Below are 19,157 nucleotides of genomic sequence, written 5' to 3'. Positions count from 1 at the left end.
CATACTTAAAAAATAAGTACAGAAATACATATGTACTATTAAAAATTGGTATAATTATTCATTAGTGGCTATAGATATGTAATTACCTTTCAAGGAAACTTGAGTTCTGCTTAACATATAAGGTGTATTTTCTCCCTTTTTACAGGAAATACATAGAATATTGGAAATGAACAAGCAAGAGGCTATGAAAGAGTTAGGTAGGAATTTAATGAGGTATACAGTGGTGCCTCGGGTTACAGACGCTTCAGGTTACAGACTCTGCTAACCCAAAAATAGTACCTCGGGTTAAGAACTTTGCTCCAGGATGAAAACAGAAATCGTGCTCCGGCGGCGCGGCAGCAGCAGGAGGCCCCATTAGCTAAAGTGGTGCTTCAGGTTAAGAACAGTTTCAGGTTAAGAACAGACCTCCAGAACGAATTAAGTTCTTAACCTGAGGTACCACTGTACATACAAATTGTTCTGGGTAGTTCTTGAGAAATAATTTATACTTATTTAATTCCAATTTCCAAAACTTTTATAAAATTCTGAGGAAAATTTAAAGTCCTAAGATATTGTATTTATTATTAAGACTGCTCCTGCTCCTCTTGAATTCAGGAAACAGGCAGGGTTTTTTTGAAATGGGGTTACTTACAGCATAAGTAAACAGCAAAGGGGATCATTGTGGCAAACAGTATTTTCAGGCAAGAAATGTTTGATCCCAACTCAACTGAAAGAAATTTTTTTAGGTAAATAATATTTTAATTTGTTTTAGGGTTAATGCAGCGTGATTATCCAGAGATTGTCACAGGCGTGAAAACCAAACAAGCAGTCCAAACAGTGCTAAACACAGCTTCTGAAACTCTAAAGTTTATGATATCGGGAGGAATTGTTGACAAAACTGAAGGTGCTGAACTACATAAGGTAATTTTTAAAATCCACACCTATGTATATATCTGTGCCTAACTATAACTGTATCACCATATCTTTCATTAGTAGATTAATGTCCTACTTTTTGACTAGAGTCTCCAAAGCAGCTAGGAAAACCCTCCTGGAGCACTGCTAAAACAGCTCCACTAGAGCAGGAGCTGCAACAAAAGTTCCTTTCCACAGTGCAGTTGCTGTAAGTTGACTCTGTTGCAATTGGCATAGGACTGACTGTATACATGTATATACAACTTACACGTATATTATGAGAAAGCAGAAAGTAGCAGTGAAAAACAAGTCAGGCAGAGTATACTTGTACCTTACAAAATACACCGTTGAGATCAAAATGGAGTCAGGGCTCAGGACTAGCATCCTTTCCCATCAGCTACATGACAAAGAAAAAAGACTGAGCTCTGAGCATGGAGGAGGTAGTAAGGATTATTTTCCCATTGTTACTTTTCTTGCTAGGGCAAGCAAAGGATGTGACCTCACAGAATGCCCTCTCTAGGAATTTACAGGGGGGAACTCCATGTGTCTTAACCCTTTGCTTACTTAGCAACACATGACGTTTTATTTTCGCTGCAATCATTTCCCACAGTTCTGGACTAGTTTCTGTAGATTGTAAGATTACTTTTCTTCTTTAGATGATTCTAATTAAAAAACAACAGCTTGCAACACTTCCATCTACAATTGCACCTCCTACTGCACAAGAACTTCTGCGTAATGTCATTTGGCTACAGAATGACAAAAAACAGGTAGAATACATTCAGGTAAGCATTGTTGTAAAACATATTTCTATGCTTAAAAATAGTCTGTGTCTTATTTATACAAGGCCCCAAGAATGTAGAGCCTTCATTCCATGGGAGATTTCCGATCCTGCTCCACTCATCAGGAGCTACCTGGCCGACTGGCCAGCCAGCCTTGCATCCGTGCATTGAATTTGTCATCTGAATATGATCTGTTATCTCAGAATCCAAGGCTCGTCAGCCCACTCTTTTTACTCTTATTGCACAATTACTACTCCTTGATTTTGATGTGTAATATTTTTCATTTGTCCGGTGCAGTCAGATTGTACACAGAGAGAGCTTATACATTCAGATTCAAAGGAATGTAATGCATCATTATGTGTGTCAACCAACATTTATTTCCAAAACCCATCCCTATCCATTGCTTTCTACAACCTCACCTCCCATCTTCTGAAAACTGCTGCTGCTTTAACAGAAAAAAATCATTTTTTCTTCATTCTCACTTCCTGTGATACCTTGGCCTTACAAAGATAGAATATCTCCATGTGAGATGACCACTTTTTCTATTTTTTCCATTGGAATCTCCTACCCTGACCAGTGTGCTGGGAGCTCCTGTCCCCACCCATCTCTCATGAATGTGTGATTTTCTTATTTACTCCCTATGTTTGACTATGTGTTTGGAACCCTGCCCTGGGATAAGGGGAGCTGTTTTTGAGGGGTGATTTTTGAATGGGTAACATGACACCCTTCTCCAATGTCTCATCTTATCAAAATGACAATCTTCTGGTGATTTTTTGTTTGTTTTAAAATGCTTAGAATTTTTTATGCATATTTGTGTATACTGTCTAATTTGTCCCTGAGTTTTTCACTTATATAAATATGTCAGTATTTCTGTTTAACCTTTAATCAATGTGAACATTTTGTAGGCTTTGTATTTCAATTATCTATTTGTTATTTGACATTTTAATGAATAATGATGAATAGGATTTCAAGATGTCTAACTTTCTGAACCCAAATGTTGGTTAGTTTTTCACTGCCTCAAACCAGATACTATTGTCTCTCTCAAGTGTTATGTTTCCATTTCACAAAACATCTTTGTCGTAGATTTGCAAAGTTTTGATCAGTTTCCTATAGATTGGAAAACACAATGAATGACTACTATTAATGACATTTACAAGTTATGCATTTCGAGACACACCATAAAACTACCATGCACATTTAAACTCTCTCTTTTACATATCTCACCTTTATGTTACATAGTCAAAATACTTTTAAACCTTTTATACTAAGATATAATAGATATCCAATCAGTATTCCGTTTATTTAAAACTTTGTAAATAAATTGAATGTATATTTGCTGATTCTTCAGATATTATCTGCCCATTATCTTTCTGCCATATATCTATAAAACATCTTACACTGCAGTCTATTTATTATAAAATGTTGCTGTAAATAGTACTCCTTTGCTGTCCTCCCAAAGTAAGTTTTCAGAAATATCTTAAGAAATCTTAAAATATTTATGTCCCCTCATTTTGTTGGCATACTTAATAATGTACTGTGTGTCTTATGCTCTGTAATACTTTCTATACCATGTTCATTTATTTGCTATTTTCAGAGAAAAGCAAAAATTCTTTATTATGATTATGGAGATATGATATGTGAGGAAGGTGAATTACCACAAGGAATCCATTTAATAGTATCAGGAATGATAAAGGTAAATGATAGTTATAGACAAAATACCTGAGCAACATAAATAACTGGCAAGAAAATAGGGACATCACAATGGTGGAGAATATTATACTAAATATAATTTATAACTTTTTACTGCAAGTCTTTAGCACACTTTTCTTGACTTTAACTTTTTATAGGGATATATATGGTCATGACTTATTTTTTTTATCTGCTTATGCAGCTGTAACATAAATAGCACCTTTTTGTCACTATCACCACCAACCTATAAACCTGTAAATGGATTATGTGGGGAAATCAATTGTCCACATCCACTTTTGCCTCATGAGGGAAATTCCACACAGGTTGAAATATTCAAGTTGCTACATTCATATGAGTAAGATTTTCCTTTCACCTATTGCCCAAATATAAAGCTTTATATCCTTGCTGTCACCAACAGGGAAAGGGAGGAATTGCCAGGTAAATGCTCCTGTACATTTATTTGAGACTGTGAATGTCCCTTGCCCTCCAAGTGCTCCTCAGACATTATTTCTCTTGTTGGCTATGCGTAAAAAGTCCCAATTCTTAGGAGTCCTTTTGGACTATCACAGTCACAAATCAGAAAAGGGGTTTTCCCTTTCTTTTCTCAGACGCATAAGAACCACAAGAAGAGCCTGCTGGATTAGGTTGACAGCACATCTAGTACAGCATCCTGTTCTCACAGTGGTCAAACAATTGCCTGTGGGAAGCCAGCAAGCAGGATTTGAGCACAAGAGCACTCTCCCCTCCTGCAGTTTCCAGCAACTGGTGTACAGAAACATTGCTGCCCCCAGCTGCGAAGGCAGAGCATAGCCACCATGGCTCACCGTGACTAGTAGCCATCAGTAGCCCTGTCCTCCATTAATTTGTCTCATTCTTTTTTAAAGCCAACCAGTTAGGTGGTTATCTCTGCCGCCTATGGGAGTGAGTTCCATAGTTTAGCTATGTACTGCATGGAGAAGTACTTCCTTTTATCTGTCCTGAGTCTTCCAACATTCAGCTTCATTGTATATCCACAAGTTCTCATGTTAGGAAAGAGGGAGAAAAACTTTCCTCTATTCACTTTATCCATGGTTCTAGATTCAGGTAGGTAGCCATGTTGGTCTGACGCAGTAGAAATAAATAGATAGATAGATAGATAATCCAGTAGCACCTAAGAGACCAACTAAGTTTGTTCTTGGTATGAGCTTTCGTGTGCATGCACACACACACGAAAACTCATACTAAGAACAAACTTAGTCTCTAATGTGCTACTGGACATTTTAAAAAATATATATTTCCACTTTATTCATGCCATGCATAATTTTATAAGCCTCTTATCATGTCACCTCTTACTCTCCATTTCTCTAAACTAGACAGTCACGAATGTTGCATCCTTTCTTGGCATGGCAATTTGTAGTCGCTTGCATGAAAGGCCTCTTCTTCCCTCTCCTTTCCCTTTTCCAACTCCTATACTGGCAAGGACAAATTTTATTTTAATTTAAATGCAGCTGCTATGCAAAAATGTTTCTCTGCAAATGAGCTGTTTATAAAATAAAAATACCACAAACTGGTGGAAAAAGGCAGGCTCCATCATTTCCTTTGGAGTGATGGAAACAAAATGAAAGTAGTGGATGTGGCAACAGAAGGCACTAAGCAAAATGTCACCACCACAGATGTAAAAAAAAGCCCATCCATACAATGTGGTTCAATGCATCTACAGTTGAATAATGTGCAATTTTATTTTGGATTTTATTCCCATATCAGATTATCTGCTGATTGGGAAAATCCAAATTTAGCAGGGGGGAAATGTGGAAACTTGAATGAGAAGGTTGGCTTGTGGCCATTGCAAAAAAAATAATAATAAAATAAAAACACAAACAGCTTCAAATCTTAACTCTGATGTAGATGAACCCATTAACTGGCTAGAGTGATCCATGCTCTTATCACCTACCTGAATTATTTAAAATTCATTTACGTTTTGGTTTCTTTGAGGAAACCATTTCCCCCCATACATTATGTGCCTTCTCATGCACTTCACTGAACATCAGGTCCTACTCTGCGTCCCTCTACTAATTGAAGTTCGGCAGCTGGACACAATGAACAAAGCCTTTTCAGTTGTCCTGATTCTTCGCAATGAGCTCTGAGCAGCCATAGGATTGCTTCCTTATTTCCGGTATAGAGGTGTCCTTACAACAGATGTATGAATTTAGACAGAGACGAGCCCAATATCATTTTTGCCTGATCATCCCTCTTTCTCCAGTTTTTGCCCCAATTCTCATGATATGTTTTATATTGCTCCCCGTCCCAGCCCCTACAAGCTTCACAGGTGCCTCTGGCCTCTTCTGAGCTTGAACAGATACTTCATGTTTTCACCTTTTACTTCACCTTTTACCTAGTGGCTTTCTCAGCTGTCCCTTCCTGTTGCTCCTGTTAATAAAATCAGTCATATAGGAATAGAAATAGCTTTGAATAGGATTTTTTAAAACTGTTCAAATCCCCCAGAATACTGAAGCTGCTATGTTTCCAATTCCAAAACTCATGTATTTTTGGAAACATACAGTGATGTCTGCCTGCTTGCACAATGGCACTTCCAGTTTCTGTGTTTCCCCTCCCCACTCCTGGTCATCCCGAAAATCTGTACCAGAGTGTCCCACAGTTCTCTGAAGCAGATTTTGGGAGCATACGGGGAAAGAGAGAAGCAAGTGGGTGCCTTGCATGAGTGACTGTCCACTTGCATCATGTTGGATCTCACTCTTAGTAAATATAATTTTTCAAAAATATCAAAAACTATTTTGACATATAAACAGCAGAAGAGTCAATATGGAGCTTAACATCCTGTTATATTTCAAAGTATCTTTTATTGTAGCTAAACAATGGTCAGAATTGTTCCCTCGTCTTTGTATGCTAATTTAAGTATACCACAGTGATCGACATATGTTTATTGCATGAAAAAGTGGAACACGTGCGCGCATACAACTTATATTAAATCTTCACAGGCTTTTCTTTTTTGCTTTCCTCTCCTCCTAATTGTCATAATGTCTTGGCTTAAGTAATGATAGCAATTTCGTCTCCCCCTCATATACAGCTTTCAGATAAAAAGGACAAAATACCTTAGTTCACCTCAGCAGGAAAAGAATAGTAAAATAACAGTAAATTACTTTTAGACTTTCATCACCTAATTTTTTGCTTTGCCTGGAGAAGTCTTTTTCCTCCTCAGCTTTTCTGAATTTATAATAATAAAGGTTATGATTAATTTGTGGATAAAGTAACCTTTCTACAAATGTACCCTACTCAATAAATGAACAAGCTGCTTACATTAATTAAAGTAATGTCATCCTGTGCCCAAATTGCTTGTGCTAATAAGGCAAATTGGCAACAGCAAGCATTAAGCGTGATTAGTCATATGTATCTAATGTCATCACCAGTGCCTATAATTGTCTGCATAGAGAGAATTTCACATCTGTTTTAAATCATTTGTATGGTCTCTGAAAATGATGTTCATTCCTGTATTACATGAAATACATTCTTCAGATCTTGTGTTGCATCATAAAATTGGTTCATAATTTAAAACACAAATTACTGGATACTGAAATGGATAGTACTTTTATTTAGACCTATAGCCTGCTAAATGCTCAGGAATTCCAAGTAGGTAGTAACTTTATAAAATAAGACCAGTGAGACAAGAGTTAAGAAATTCAGCTATATGTGAACTATATGCTTATCCCAAGCCTGCCAGACCCCATAGGGAAATTGTCAGTAATAGCTGTGGTGCTGAAGGAGGTATTCTCTTTTTTATACAGTGGTACCTCAGGTTACAGACACTTCAGGTTACAGACGCTTCAGGTTACAGACTCCGCTAACCCAGAAATAGTACCTTGGGTTAAGAACTTTGCTTCAGGATGAGAACAGAAATTGTGCAGTGGTGGCGCAGCAGCAGCGGGAGGCTCCTTTAGCTAAAGTGGTGCTTCAGGTTAAGAACGGACCTCTGGAACGAATTAAGTTCTTAACCTGAGTACCACTGTACATCATTGCTTAACAGGTTGTAGTGCTTGGAAACAGTAGAGAACACTCCAGTTTGCAAGCAGTAGTTGTGCACAAGAGAGAGACGTGCCTTTGCAGGACAGTAGAGTATCTGCTAGAGCTGGGCAAGGCCTCTCTGATTTGGTTTGGGGCAGTGTTGTTTAGTCGTTTAGTTGTGTCCGACTCTTCGTGACCCCATGGACCAGAGCACGCCAGGCACTCCTGTCTTCCACTGCCTCCTGCAGTTTGGTCAAACTCATGTTGATAGCTTCAAGAACACTGTCCAACCATCTCGTCCTCTGTCGTCCCCTTCTCCTCAATCTTTCCCAACATCAGGGTCTTTTCCAGGGAGTCTTCTCTTCTCATGAGGTGGCCAAAATATTGGAGTCTCAGCTTCAGGATCTGTCCTTCCAGTGAGCACTCAGGGCTGATTTCCTTCAGAATGGATAGATTTGATCTTCTTGCAGTCCATGGGACTCTCAAGAGTCTTCCCTGTTTGGTGGAGATATGTTTGGACTCACAGCAACCTAATTCAGAGTCCAAATCAAGATTCAGAAATCTGAATCTTGCATTCCCCATTGACTTGTACTGGGAATCCAAAATGGTAACCCCCCCCCCCACATAAGTGCATGAAAATTGTAGACGTATTAGCCCCTTAAAAGAAAATTTCCTCTGCTAGATCTCAGACATATAGATCCAGTGTGTTTCATGCTAGCTATGTTTAAAGTTTGCATGGTCTTTAACATTTTGAAAAAAATAATTGAATGCTCAATCCTGCCAAATCTCATGCACCAGTTTTGCTTGCTCTATTAAGATATTTTTTATAAAAAAAAAAGATTAAAGGGTGCAACTCATCTCTCAGGCACCTAAGTAAAAAAACAAAAAAAACAGACAGACACCCTAGCCAGAACATCTCCCAAGTGCAGAGCTGAATTACTTCACTGAAAGACAGTGAGGAAGATCCTTCTGTACGTGGATACAAAGCCTGACGTTAAAGAACAGAATTTGGGGTGTAGAGGTTGGAAAACAGTAGAAAAGTGAGGAAATTAGATATGCCCATATCTGTTCACAGTGTCCATTTCAAATTTTGTGTGGGAGGCCAGTGCCCAAAGAACTTGGAGGGCTTTGGTGCATTGTGCACATGTATGCACAGGAAATCAACATATTTTTAAAATAGAACTGGAAACTAGGGGAAATACAAACATTTTCTGTCAGCCAACCCAGAAGTTTCCCAAATGGTCACACCTCCCCCTCTGATTCATAGTGGGCAGCCATGTTGGACTTCATTTTACCTATTTTTTAAGTCTTTGGCAGCCCCACTACTCTCTATGGAGGTACAGATATCACTGCTGCTGAGGAAGACTTGCAATGTGAGAAACAGTTGACTCAGCTCAAATCTTCTCACTTTGCAGTCCAGAGATACATCATAATGATGGTCTTATGGCTCTAGCATAACCTAATTTTGGAATTGGAGCAGGAGGGTCATGTCCCTTCTGTTAAGCACAAGATCTCCAATTGGACAATCTTAAATAATGAGTTACATAAGGCAAATACCATCTAACTTCATAAGAAGGAGCTAAAGAATTTAGCCAAAAGTATGAAAGCCACCATTTGATAGCAAGCAGAACATGTTTCAGAGATGGCTAGCTGGTGTTACCAATGTATCTACATATGTGTTTAAACAGTGCAAGAAATGTGAATCTTGACATGGTCAGCATTTACATGTAGTTGCATTTGTGTGAGAAGAGAAATAAAGATGTATTTATTATTTTTAAGTAAACTTCAATGAGTTCCTTTTGAACACAGTATGACTTACCTCAGCATTAACATGTATAGAATTGCAGTCTTAGTATTGTACTTTTCTGAAAATGTAGCAAGTGTAGATTTTGAAAGCTATTACTGGAACAAGGGTGGAATTCAGGTAGTGCTCAGGCAGTCTTCCCATCAGTGTAAGGATTTCTCCTTGCGCGATGTAACTTCCTCCACCCCATCCCCTTCACCCCTCAACTCTGCTCTAGTGTCCCCCACGCCCTCTGGAGCAGATCTGGGTACAGCATGGGGTGAGAGCAGGGAAATCCCATTGGGTATGCAGAAGTTGTTTTGCCTGTGCAATTATTCAGTTGAATGCTGCCAAAGATCTCCAGCAGATCTTACTTTTTTCTATCTGAGATTAAATATTGTTTTCCTTCATTTAAAAATTGTTTACTAGCTTTCTGGTTCCATTCCTCGTTATGGAGTTAGCAAAGAAGCTTTTAAAGAAATCCGCGCACGTCTTCCAATCACTTCCTATACAGACTACCTGGTTGCTGGGGCTATAATAGGAGAACTCAACTGCTTGACGAAGCAAGAAATGGAGTATAGCGTTACATGTGAAACTGCTGTGCAGGTTGGAGAATTCTGCTTTCCAATATGTTACGTTAAATTCATTTTGCTTAATAATTGGCAATAGATTTAAACTAGAGCGGAAGTGAAATTCTGTGTATTAGTGAAACCTTGTTTTTTACATTTTAATCCAGTTTTGAATTTGGGATTTCTTACAAATTTTGTCTTACAACATGAGAACATAACCAACATTCACTTCTCACTGTGGCCAACCAGATGACTATGGGAAGCCCACTAGGAGGACATGAGGACAATAGTACTTTCATGCTCTTGATTTCCAGCAACTATTACTCAAAGATGTATTGCATCTGACACTGGGGGTAATAATGGACTTCAAGACTAGCTGACAGTGACAACCTAATTCTCCATGAGTTTATGTAATCCCCTATTAAAGCAGTGCAAGTTGATTGCCATCACTACATCTTGTAGTAGCAAATTCCATAAATTTTTCTATGTGCTTTGCGAAGTAGCATTTCCAATTTTCTGTCGTGAATCTTCCAACATTCCGCTTAATTGGATGATCCCCTAGTAATATGAGAGAGAAACATCTCTTTCTCCACATGGTGATAATTACCAGAGTTAAAGGAATGATGGGAATTATGGTACAACATCTGGAGGGTGCCACTTGGTTATCCCTACTGACATGAAAGTTGGGGAAATGGACACAACAGCAAAAGCAGCTAATGAAATTTTGAATTTAGGCTTAAAACAATAAAAACTTTGAACTGAGTCAAATTAGAACTGTATACAAGAGTGGAAGATCTTGAAAATCGCAGCAATCAACCTGAGAATCCTGCATTTAATCAGAAGAGGTTTCTAGTGAAGTAACAGAGCTGTATGAAAGCAGCCATTAAAAGCATCTGCAAAAGCAAAGTGTATTGTACATAGAAGCAGAAATTACCAGGCAATGTGTTTTTCTTTTTAGCAGCAAGGAAAGATTTGGAGCATAAACATAAGTAATGTAACTATGTACAGTTAATAGACAAAAGGAAAGGATTGGAAACACTGGAAATTATGCTGTGGAGAATAGCAATAGTGATTCAGGACCTTACCTTCAGTGGTGGCAGCACTGCAGCGACAGCAGCAGTGATTTGATCTACTGTAGCACCTGCCTGCAAGCCACCCACCATCTTGATAGTCCCACAATGCCTGAGTGCAGCTGTATCCAGAGGTTATTGCTGATGGGATCCAAAGAATCACACAGCTAACTCCATTCATCAAAGAGGTGTTTGGGTTTCCTACACAGTGACCCTCTATTCTAGGAGGCAAATTGCTTTTGAAATTGAGGAGACGTAGCAATATCCTCACTGGGTATGCCTAACATTTTTGTAAGCCTTTGAATCCCAACTACCAAGAGGAATCCTGACAGCAGAAACAATTGTCCCATTGCTATAATGTTCAAATTGGCCCCAGAAGGGTATGGTTTAAAGCAGCAACTTTTCTCTCGTGCGATAATTCTTAAGAAATTTAATTTAAATACAGAAATGTCTCTTTCCCCCTAGGAATATATAATTTAAATGAAATGTAACAAGAATTTTAATTGTGCAGAATTTATCTTCTTTCTTAGAATGTAGCACTCAAAATGTTTGGAAATATGCAAACACCGTTGCTTTGATTAAAGGTTATCATTTCTCATTTTCTTGCTTTATTTTTTCAGACATGTTTTATCTCTATAGATGATTTGCTAGAAGCTTTTGATAAGTTTTTGGAACCCCCCTCCCTAGAATATAAAATATGGCTGAAACTTGCTCTTGATATCGCTCTCAGAACTTTCAAGGAAAACCTTCCTAACCAGGTAGGCACATGTGTTCTTGCATGTGTAATATGTGATACATTTCTGTGTTGTCTGCAGTCACACACAAAAAAACCATATAGAAATCTACATCTTAAATTTATGTGAGACAATTAGGCTTATTTAACTGGTCAGTATTTTACCAATTTTGCAGTGAGTGGCTCCTCCCACTAAAATCAGGCAAAATCACCCTAGTGAGGGTGAATTTTGGAGAATGCGTAGAACAGGCATAGGCAAACTCAACTCACCAGATGTTTTGGGCCTACAACTCCCATCATCCCTAGCTAACAGGACCAGTGGTCAGGGATGAGGGGAGTTGTAGTCCCAAAACATCTGGAGGGCTGAGTTTGCCTATTCCTGGCGAAGAAGGTGGACACCAGAAGAAAAGCCAGTTCAGGTCAGGGCTCAGAGCTGAACATAGGGAGACTTGATGCTGTTGGACAGAAGCCCCCAGAGGAACCTTCTGGACCACTAAGACCTATCGGGCCAGACCCCAGACTCTAGAGGAACCTTCCCTGAGCCTGAAGAACCAAAAGCTTCACAGTGCACATCATCAATCCAGCAGTGTAAGGAGTGTACCAGGAGGGAGGCTGTGGATCAGAGGAGTGTCCCCCTTCAGGTCAGAGGGTTCACCCTCTTAAGGTGCTGAAGTTTTCTGCAAGGGGGTGGAGCCTAGAGGACGTCCACTCCCAGTCTTCATTGGAACATGTTGCTCACTTGGATCTATCTGTGGTCCAGCAACCTTTTTATTCTCACAACTCTGAAATAGGTTGGGCGGAGATACTGTACTGGCCAAAGGTCATCCATCCTCAGTGAGCTTCATGACTGAATGGGGATTTGAACCTATTGCCTCCCCAGTTCTATACTGGATTATCTAGAGGAGTTAGACCATGACTTTTGTTGTTGTTGTTGTTTAGTCGTTTAGTCGTGTCCGACTCTTCGTGACCCCATGGACCAGAGCACGCTAGGCACTTCTGTCTTCCACTGCCTCCCGCAGTTTGGTCAAACTCATGCTGGTAGCTTCGAAGACACTATCCAACCATCTCGTCCTCTGTCGTCCCCTTCTCCTTGTGCCCTCCATCTTTCCCAGCATCAGGGTCTTTTCTTCTCATGAGGTGGCCAAAGTATTGGAGCCTCAGCTTCACGATCTGTCCTTCCAGTGAGCACTCAGGGCTGATTTCTTTAAGAATGGATAGGTTTGATCTTCTTGCAGTCCATGGGACTCTCAAGAGTCTCCTCCAGCACCATAATTCAAAAGCATCAATTCTTCGGCAATCAGCCTTCTTTATGGTCCAGCTCTCACTTCCATACATCACTACTGGGAAAACCATAGCTTTTACTATACGGACCTTTGTTGGCAAGGTGATTAATTCATAACTTGCTTACGGTTGTTGGAATTGTGCAGCTTAATACTAGAAAAAAGCATAACTTCAATCAACTATGGTGTTTGAACTGAAATGTTGATTGGCATTAAAATGTCTAAAACTGACATACTACTATAATAATAATAATAATAATAATAATAATAATAATAATAATAATAATTTTTTATTTATACCCCACCCTCCCCAGCCAAGGCCGGGCTCAGAGCAGCTTACAAGCAATAATAAAAACAAGATGAATGATTACAACATAAAAACAAAAATAAAAAACATTAAAATAATGGAACATTAAAATATTAAAATGTAGCCTTATCGCAGGAGGAGAAGGAAAAGAAAAAAGAAAGAGAGGGAGGGAGGGAAAGTAAAATGGAATATGTGATTTTTTTTTGTCTTGGATTAAATAATTGGGTTAATACGATGGCACACCAAGGTTGTTACACATAGTAGGTAACTAATTAAATTGTTGTTACAGCTGAAATGGTGTAATCAAGGTTGTGTAGGGGTGTGGATTTGTTTGCTCATCATCTTAGATTGTCTGACTGGATTGTTGTGTAAAACTTCCATTTTAAACTTTGTTAATAAAAGTTGTCTAAACCACTGAGCCTCTTGGGCTTGCCAATCAGAATATAGGCGGTTCGAATCCCCACGACAGTGTGAGCTCCCGTTGCTTATTCCCAGGTCCTGCCAACCTAGCAATTCGAAAGTACGCCAAAAAGTGCAAGTAGATAAATAGGTACCACTCCGGCGGGAAGGTAAACGGCGTTTCCGTGCACTGCTCTGGTTTTGGTGTTCCGTTGCGCCAGAAGCGGCTTAGTCATGCTGGCCACATGACCTGGAAAAACTGGCTGCAGACAAATGCCTGCTCCCATGGCCTCTAAAGTGAGATGAGTGCCGCAACCCCAGAGTCGTCTGTGACTGGACTTAACTGTCAGGGGTCCTTTACCTTTACCTTTTTAATAAAAGCATAATGAGGGGATAACTAAGTAGAATACATTCAAAACTATCAACTTGAAAACTAACTGCTTATGCTGGGCAATCTTTTACATAATTTACTTGCTTAGCGAACAGGCCAAGCAAATAATGAAGGTAAGTACACATACCTCCATTTACCAAGTCATATTGTCATATGCAACAGTATAAAACAGAAAGCCTAACAGCACCACTAAATAAAATGTAAATATAGACTTACCAATGCTAGTCTGGTTTTCTTTGAGCTATTTAAAGTTTAAGCCACTGTACTCATATCATATTTCAACTTCTATAAACAATTGCAGAAACTGTATCATATGACTTTTCATTGTAGGACTGGAATTACAAGATGTGTGTGCAATTTTCTAATATTTATTTGCTGGATGTACCAAACCACACCAAATGTGACATTTTTGATGGGAGTATGGATGAGGTCATTCTTGTACACGGAACTGTTCTAGATTGTCAACTAGGGCAGCGTTACTATGCACCATTTCTTTTACCTAAAACCTGCCATCAGGTAAGGATGTTTGCCCTCTAATTCATAGTATATTTTCAGCACTGGAAAGAGGGGAAAGAAGAGGAAAAGAGTAGTCTTTGGTGTTCCCAAGTATTTTTAAAACAAAATAAAATGGTTACCAGAGCTGTTCTATTTTAGTGTTACATTGGGACAGTTGTTGGCTTGTACAGAATGAAATAAATAAATAAACACACACACACACACACACACCAATTTAGAAAACAGCTTGGATAAGGAACTTGTGTCACTGTTATTAGTTATATCATCGGTATCTTTGAATGAATGTTCACAACACGTGTTAAACTACAATCCCTAGATTGCCTTTCATTGCAACATTAACTTCCCTCAAAAAAGCTATTATACATGAGGTCCTCTAATACACAGAAAAATACTGTATTTGCCGTGACACAGGTAGGACTATGCATGCAGGTAAGCAAGTTTCTGCATCTACATCCTTAGCTGTATCTGGTACATAGAAATGTGCTTCCTGCCACTTGATAGCAGCCACAGCTACTTTGTAGTGTGTTCTAGGGTTTGAATCTGCATGCAAAAATGCATGCTGTTGTAAACAGTTAGATTGGGGGCATGTTTTCTGTGATTTTCTAAAATACAAGGTAAAGGTAAAGGACCCCTGACAGTTAAGTCCAGTCGCAGACGACTCTGGGGTTGCAGCGCTCATCTCGCTTTACTGGCTGAGGGAGCTGGCGTTTGTCCACAGACAGTTTTTCTAGCGAAACCAGAGCAGCGCACGGAAATGCTGTTTACCTTCCTGCCAGAGCAGTACCTATTTATCAACTTGCACATTTTGGCGTGCTTTTGAGCTGCTAGGTTGGCAGGAGCTGGGACCGAGCAACGGGGGCTCACCCTGTCACGGGGATTCGAACCGCCGACCTTCTGATCAGCAAGCCCAAGAGGCTGAGTGGTTTAGACCACAGTGACACCTTGTCTCTAAAACACAGCAGTGGTATTTCCTGAAGGGAAAACATCTGGACCCCCACAACTTGAAAACTATTGCACACGAAAATTAACAGCTGTACATGTATTTGTCTTGGAAGACAATAAAATTTGTAAGAAAAGAAAAAATCATTTCACACCCGAAATTAAAATCCCTAGACCTTCTCCCCCACCTTTATTAATGCAGATTTTCTACTGCTGGGGAAATTAATAGATGTGAAAATGCCAAAGCCTATTTCAAAGTGGAAATTTTTTGAATTTGTTTCTGACATGTTATGTGTCATTTATTGAGTTGAGGGCTTCTCTCTTGTCATGCCCCTCAGTTCTGGTTTGTCACTGCTGAGCACATCTCAGCCATTTTATTTCCAGGAGCAGCCATGAGAAGATTGTTGCTGTGCCTTTCTCTGGCAACTGGAGGGATAGCATCAGTCAGGGAAGCTTGTGTGACAAAAATTTTACTTATCCACACACAAGAGGAAGTCATTAGCAGATTCAGAGGAAACTCAGGGTTTACAGAAGTACAAAAAAAGGCTTTAGACAAAAATCATAATTGGGGAAAAATCATAAAATTCATGAGAGTCTGGGGTACAAGGGTGAGATATCATGCTACTGCGTCTTGAGAAAATGTAGTAAGAGAGTATTTGGAAATATTAAGCCCAAACATGCCTCTTGATAATTTTGTGTGTTGAGAGGGTGAGTTGTGGCTCTCCTTATTGAGTATTATTAAAATTAAATTTAAAATTGTACTGAGCCATTATTGTGCTCAGCTTAATTTAACTTTTATGTAGAAGCTATGAAGAAGGCTGCTGCCTGGATGAGGTGTTATTCCATTTTGTATTAAGCTCAGATGAATTAATTTCAAAAATAACGATTACCATGGCAATATTCTAGGTACAAGGCACTGCATCATCAACAAAACTGCTGGTTGTACGAAGTTCAGAGCAAGGAGCACGAAAGAACCCTGCAGCATCCTCAAGCAGCACTGAGGGCCACTATCATTCATCTCGGCGACCTGGTATGAAACTCAAACTCTCAGCCATGCTGGAAGAGGAGAATGGAGCAGGGAGGGAGGACATAAAATTGGCAGTACTCATCATAGGAGTTGCATGGAAGATAGGAGGAGGAATTGGCCAGAATTGCCTCCCCTCCTCTAGCGTGCCTCCTCTGTTGGATCTCAGTTCCTTTCATGAATGAAAGAAGCCTGTCCATTCCTAGATGGGACACACTGGATTCAGCCACAATAAACAGGATAGTTAAAGTCTTCTTACAGGGATTTAATTTCCTGTGAAAATTTACAAAATAACGGGCGAATGTAAACAAGATAAATTTGAAAAAGTTCTGTATTTTAATATTGTATAGGGTTTTTTCTAATTCCCCAAGATTCATGCAAGTTTTAAAGCCCTTTAAACTTTACAGCTGCCTTGGGACATGTTTTTGGAATGAATCTTTCCAGTCCAAGTACAATAAACTCTGATTTGGTAAGTATAAGTGTATATTAAATGTAAACCAAATTTGATTCTTACACCTTCAGTGTTGCTCCAAACCAAATAAGGATTTGGAGTTGCTTGCATGAAAGGCTCCTGTTTCCGTTCTTCCCCTTTTTCTTTCTTGCCTTCTATACCTGTAGGGGCATATGATATTATTTTTAATACAGCAGTCTCATGCAAGAGCAGTTCGGCGGAAAAGAAAGGGAGGGGCAAGGCAGCAGCAAGATGCATTTGTGCACCAGCAGAGCCACACCAGGGAGTACATTGCAAAGCTAATGTAGGGTCATTCCTTTAGTTAGAAGAACAGTGGGATAGAGGCAAGTTGAAATGTTTAATTCAGAGCAGGGTACTTTCTGGACACAATGTCAACATTTAACACACAATTCATTTGAGATAATAAATACATGAAATACCACATTTAGGAGGCAGGCATTATTCAAACTGGCAACTACTACAGTGCTTGCTTATGCAAAGGGAATTCAAGCCAGCATGTTAAATTACTAAGACAATTGCTTATTTGTAATGACAACTAGCAAAATTGAAATACTAGGTTTCTATAATGCAGGATGTGTAAACTTAAATAATTGAGCCTGCAATGCTATATGATGAATCTGTGCCCTCAGTGTCACTGGAGTGCAACTCTTGTTATCCCTGAGCATTAGCTGTGCTACCTGGGTCTAATAGGCGTTGGGAGTCCAACATCATCTAGGCAGCCACAAGTTTCCCACCCCTTCTATACTCCTGTACCTAGGAGTAAGACCCACTGAACTCAGTGGGACTTACTCCACAGTATAAATGCAGGCATAAAAATTTCATAAAGTGGAATAATGCAAAATATGCTTTGGGTTCTTAGTGACCAAAGTATCTAAAGTCTGGTAGTGTACCACGGTTCTCTTTTTTGGGCTGTTAATAGGAGGCCTTCCATAAAATGAGACTGCCATCAACTGAATAGGTTGGACTAGATCAGAGGTAGTCAGCCTTTTTATACCTACTGCCCACTAATGCATCTTTCTTGATGGTAAAATTTCCTTACCACCCACCAGTGCTGCAGTAACATGTGCCGTAGAACCCACTACCGCCCACCTGGAATCCTGAAATTCCCACTAGTGGGCGGCAGGGACCAGGTTGACTACCCCTGGGCTAGATGGTCCTTGGGTCCCTTTCAACTCTACAAGTCTATGATTCCACCATCTGCTTTCCTGATAAGACTGCATAAGTAGCTGCAGTATGTTCCATTCTTGAGTTTTAGATATGTAGGGGGGAAACAAGAGAGACTGATTCAAAAGGTCCTGGTTTATCAACAATGTGATAATTGATCAGTTTCAAATCTTTCATTTGGGTATATAAAAAAAGAGTCACACCTACTTAAATCTGATGGATCTCACTTCACTACCAGGTGACTAGTCTGAAAATAAACAAGTGTCTAGTAATCTAGTAATTGTAATAATTCATTTATTAAATTAGATGTTTATTATACTGTATGGAAAATGTAGCTGAGACATTTGACCATGTAATTTTCTCTTTTACAGGAGTATACATATTTAAGCTCAAAAAACCCCAAAGTGAAAAAATAATGAGAAACACATGTCATGTTACAGCACCAGAGAGCAAGGATATGAGGTTTTGTAGAGAAACAAGCTTAAGTGTTAAATATCAGCTTGCTGATGGAGCCAGTTTTTTTTTATTAGTTAGCCTTTGTTCTGTGAAAGATTTAAAGTTATACAAAATTTGGCTTAGACGTAATTGCTGGCAAAACAGCACTGTCCATGTATGCACACTAATCTAGACTGTTCAAACTGTTAATAGTTTATCTGATCTTATTTCAGCTGTTGTAATTTGTGTAATAAATTTTAAACTAATTTATGCCTCAATAGAATTCAGACAAACACAGCAATAAGAATGCCCATTGATATTGTTTTCAGATTTACCTTTTGATACATGTACAAGTCTGACTGTTTATAGCACTGATGCTGGCCTCGTGAACAGTTACAAAGTCACATTGTCTACAACCACCACAAATATCCTTGGAGCAGATTGCTTTTAAAAGGAGTTAATATACATCACTTGAAAGTGTTTTCAGAAGGTAAACAAACTCTCTGAGAGAGGGAGGTATTTTGTGCCACTACGTATCATGTGGAATGAAAGCAAAAGGAAGCCATGCTCACTCCATGGGAGGGGGGAAGGCGTGCTCCTTTTAGGTACATCAGGATTCGGTAGTCATGAATTAACAGAAGAATTTTTTTTTTAACAAGATGCATCCTGTAATTTAATTTTAAAAAGATACTTTTACTCAACTCTGAAGCAAGGATAAAC

General features: G+C 39.2%; 1 protein-coding gene across 5 annotated transcripts in view; it reads left to right on the top strand.

The window, feature by feature from the left end:
* LOC128417226 (sodium/hydrogen exchanger 10-like) overlaps positions 1-18,703 on the top strand; it is a 59,945-nt gene extending 41,242 nt beyond the window's left edge. For 3 of the 5 annotated variants that reach the window (XM_053395629.1, XM_053395613.1, XM_053395646.1), the window contains 8 exons: positions 146-197; positions 752-900; positions 1,548-1,673; positions 3,265-3,363; positions 9,568-9,744; positions 11,398-11,535; positions 14,218-14,403; positions 16,249-16,765. In XM_053395629.1, coding sequence (XP_053251604.1) covers positions 146-197; positions 752-900; positions 1,548-1,673; positions 3,265-3,363; positions 9,568-9,744; positions 11,398-11,535; positions 14,218-14,403; positions 16,249-16,551 — 1,230 coding nt within the window. In that variant the 3' untranslated portion in view covers positions 16,552-16,765. The other 2 variants (XM_053395620.1, XM_053395637.1) reach the window with 2 other exon arrangements.
* Positions 18,704-19,157: the final 454 nt, after the last annotated feature.

This window comes from Podarcis raffonei, chromosome 1 (assembly GCF_027172205.1).
Source record: "Podarcis raffonei isolate rPodRaf1 chromosome 1, rPodRaf1.pri, whole genome shotgun sequence".
Lineage (NCBI taxonomy): Eukaryota > Metazoa > Chordata > Lepidosauria > Squamata > Lacertidae > Podarcis > Podarcis raffonei.
This window is presented reverse-complemented; position numbering and strand designations above follow the sequence as displayed.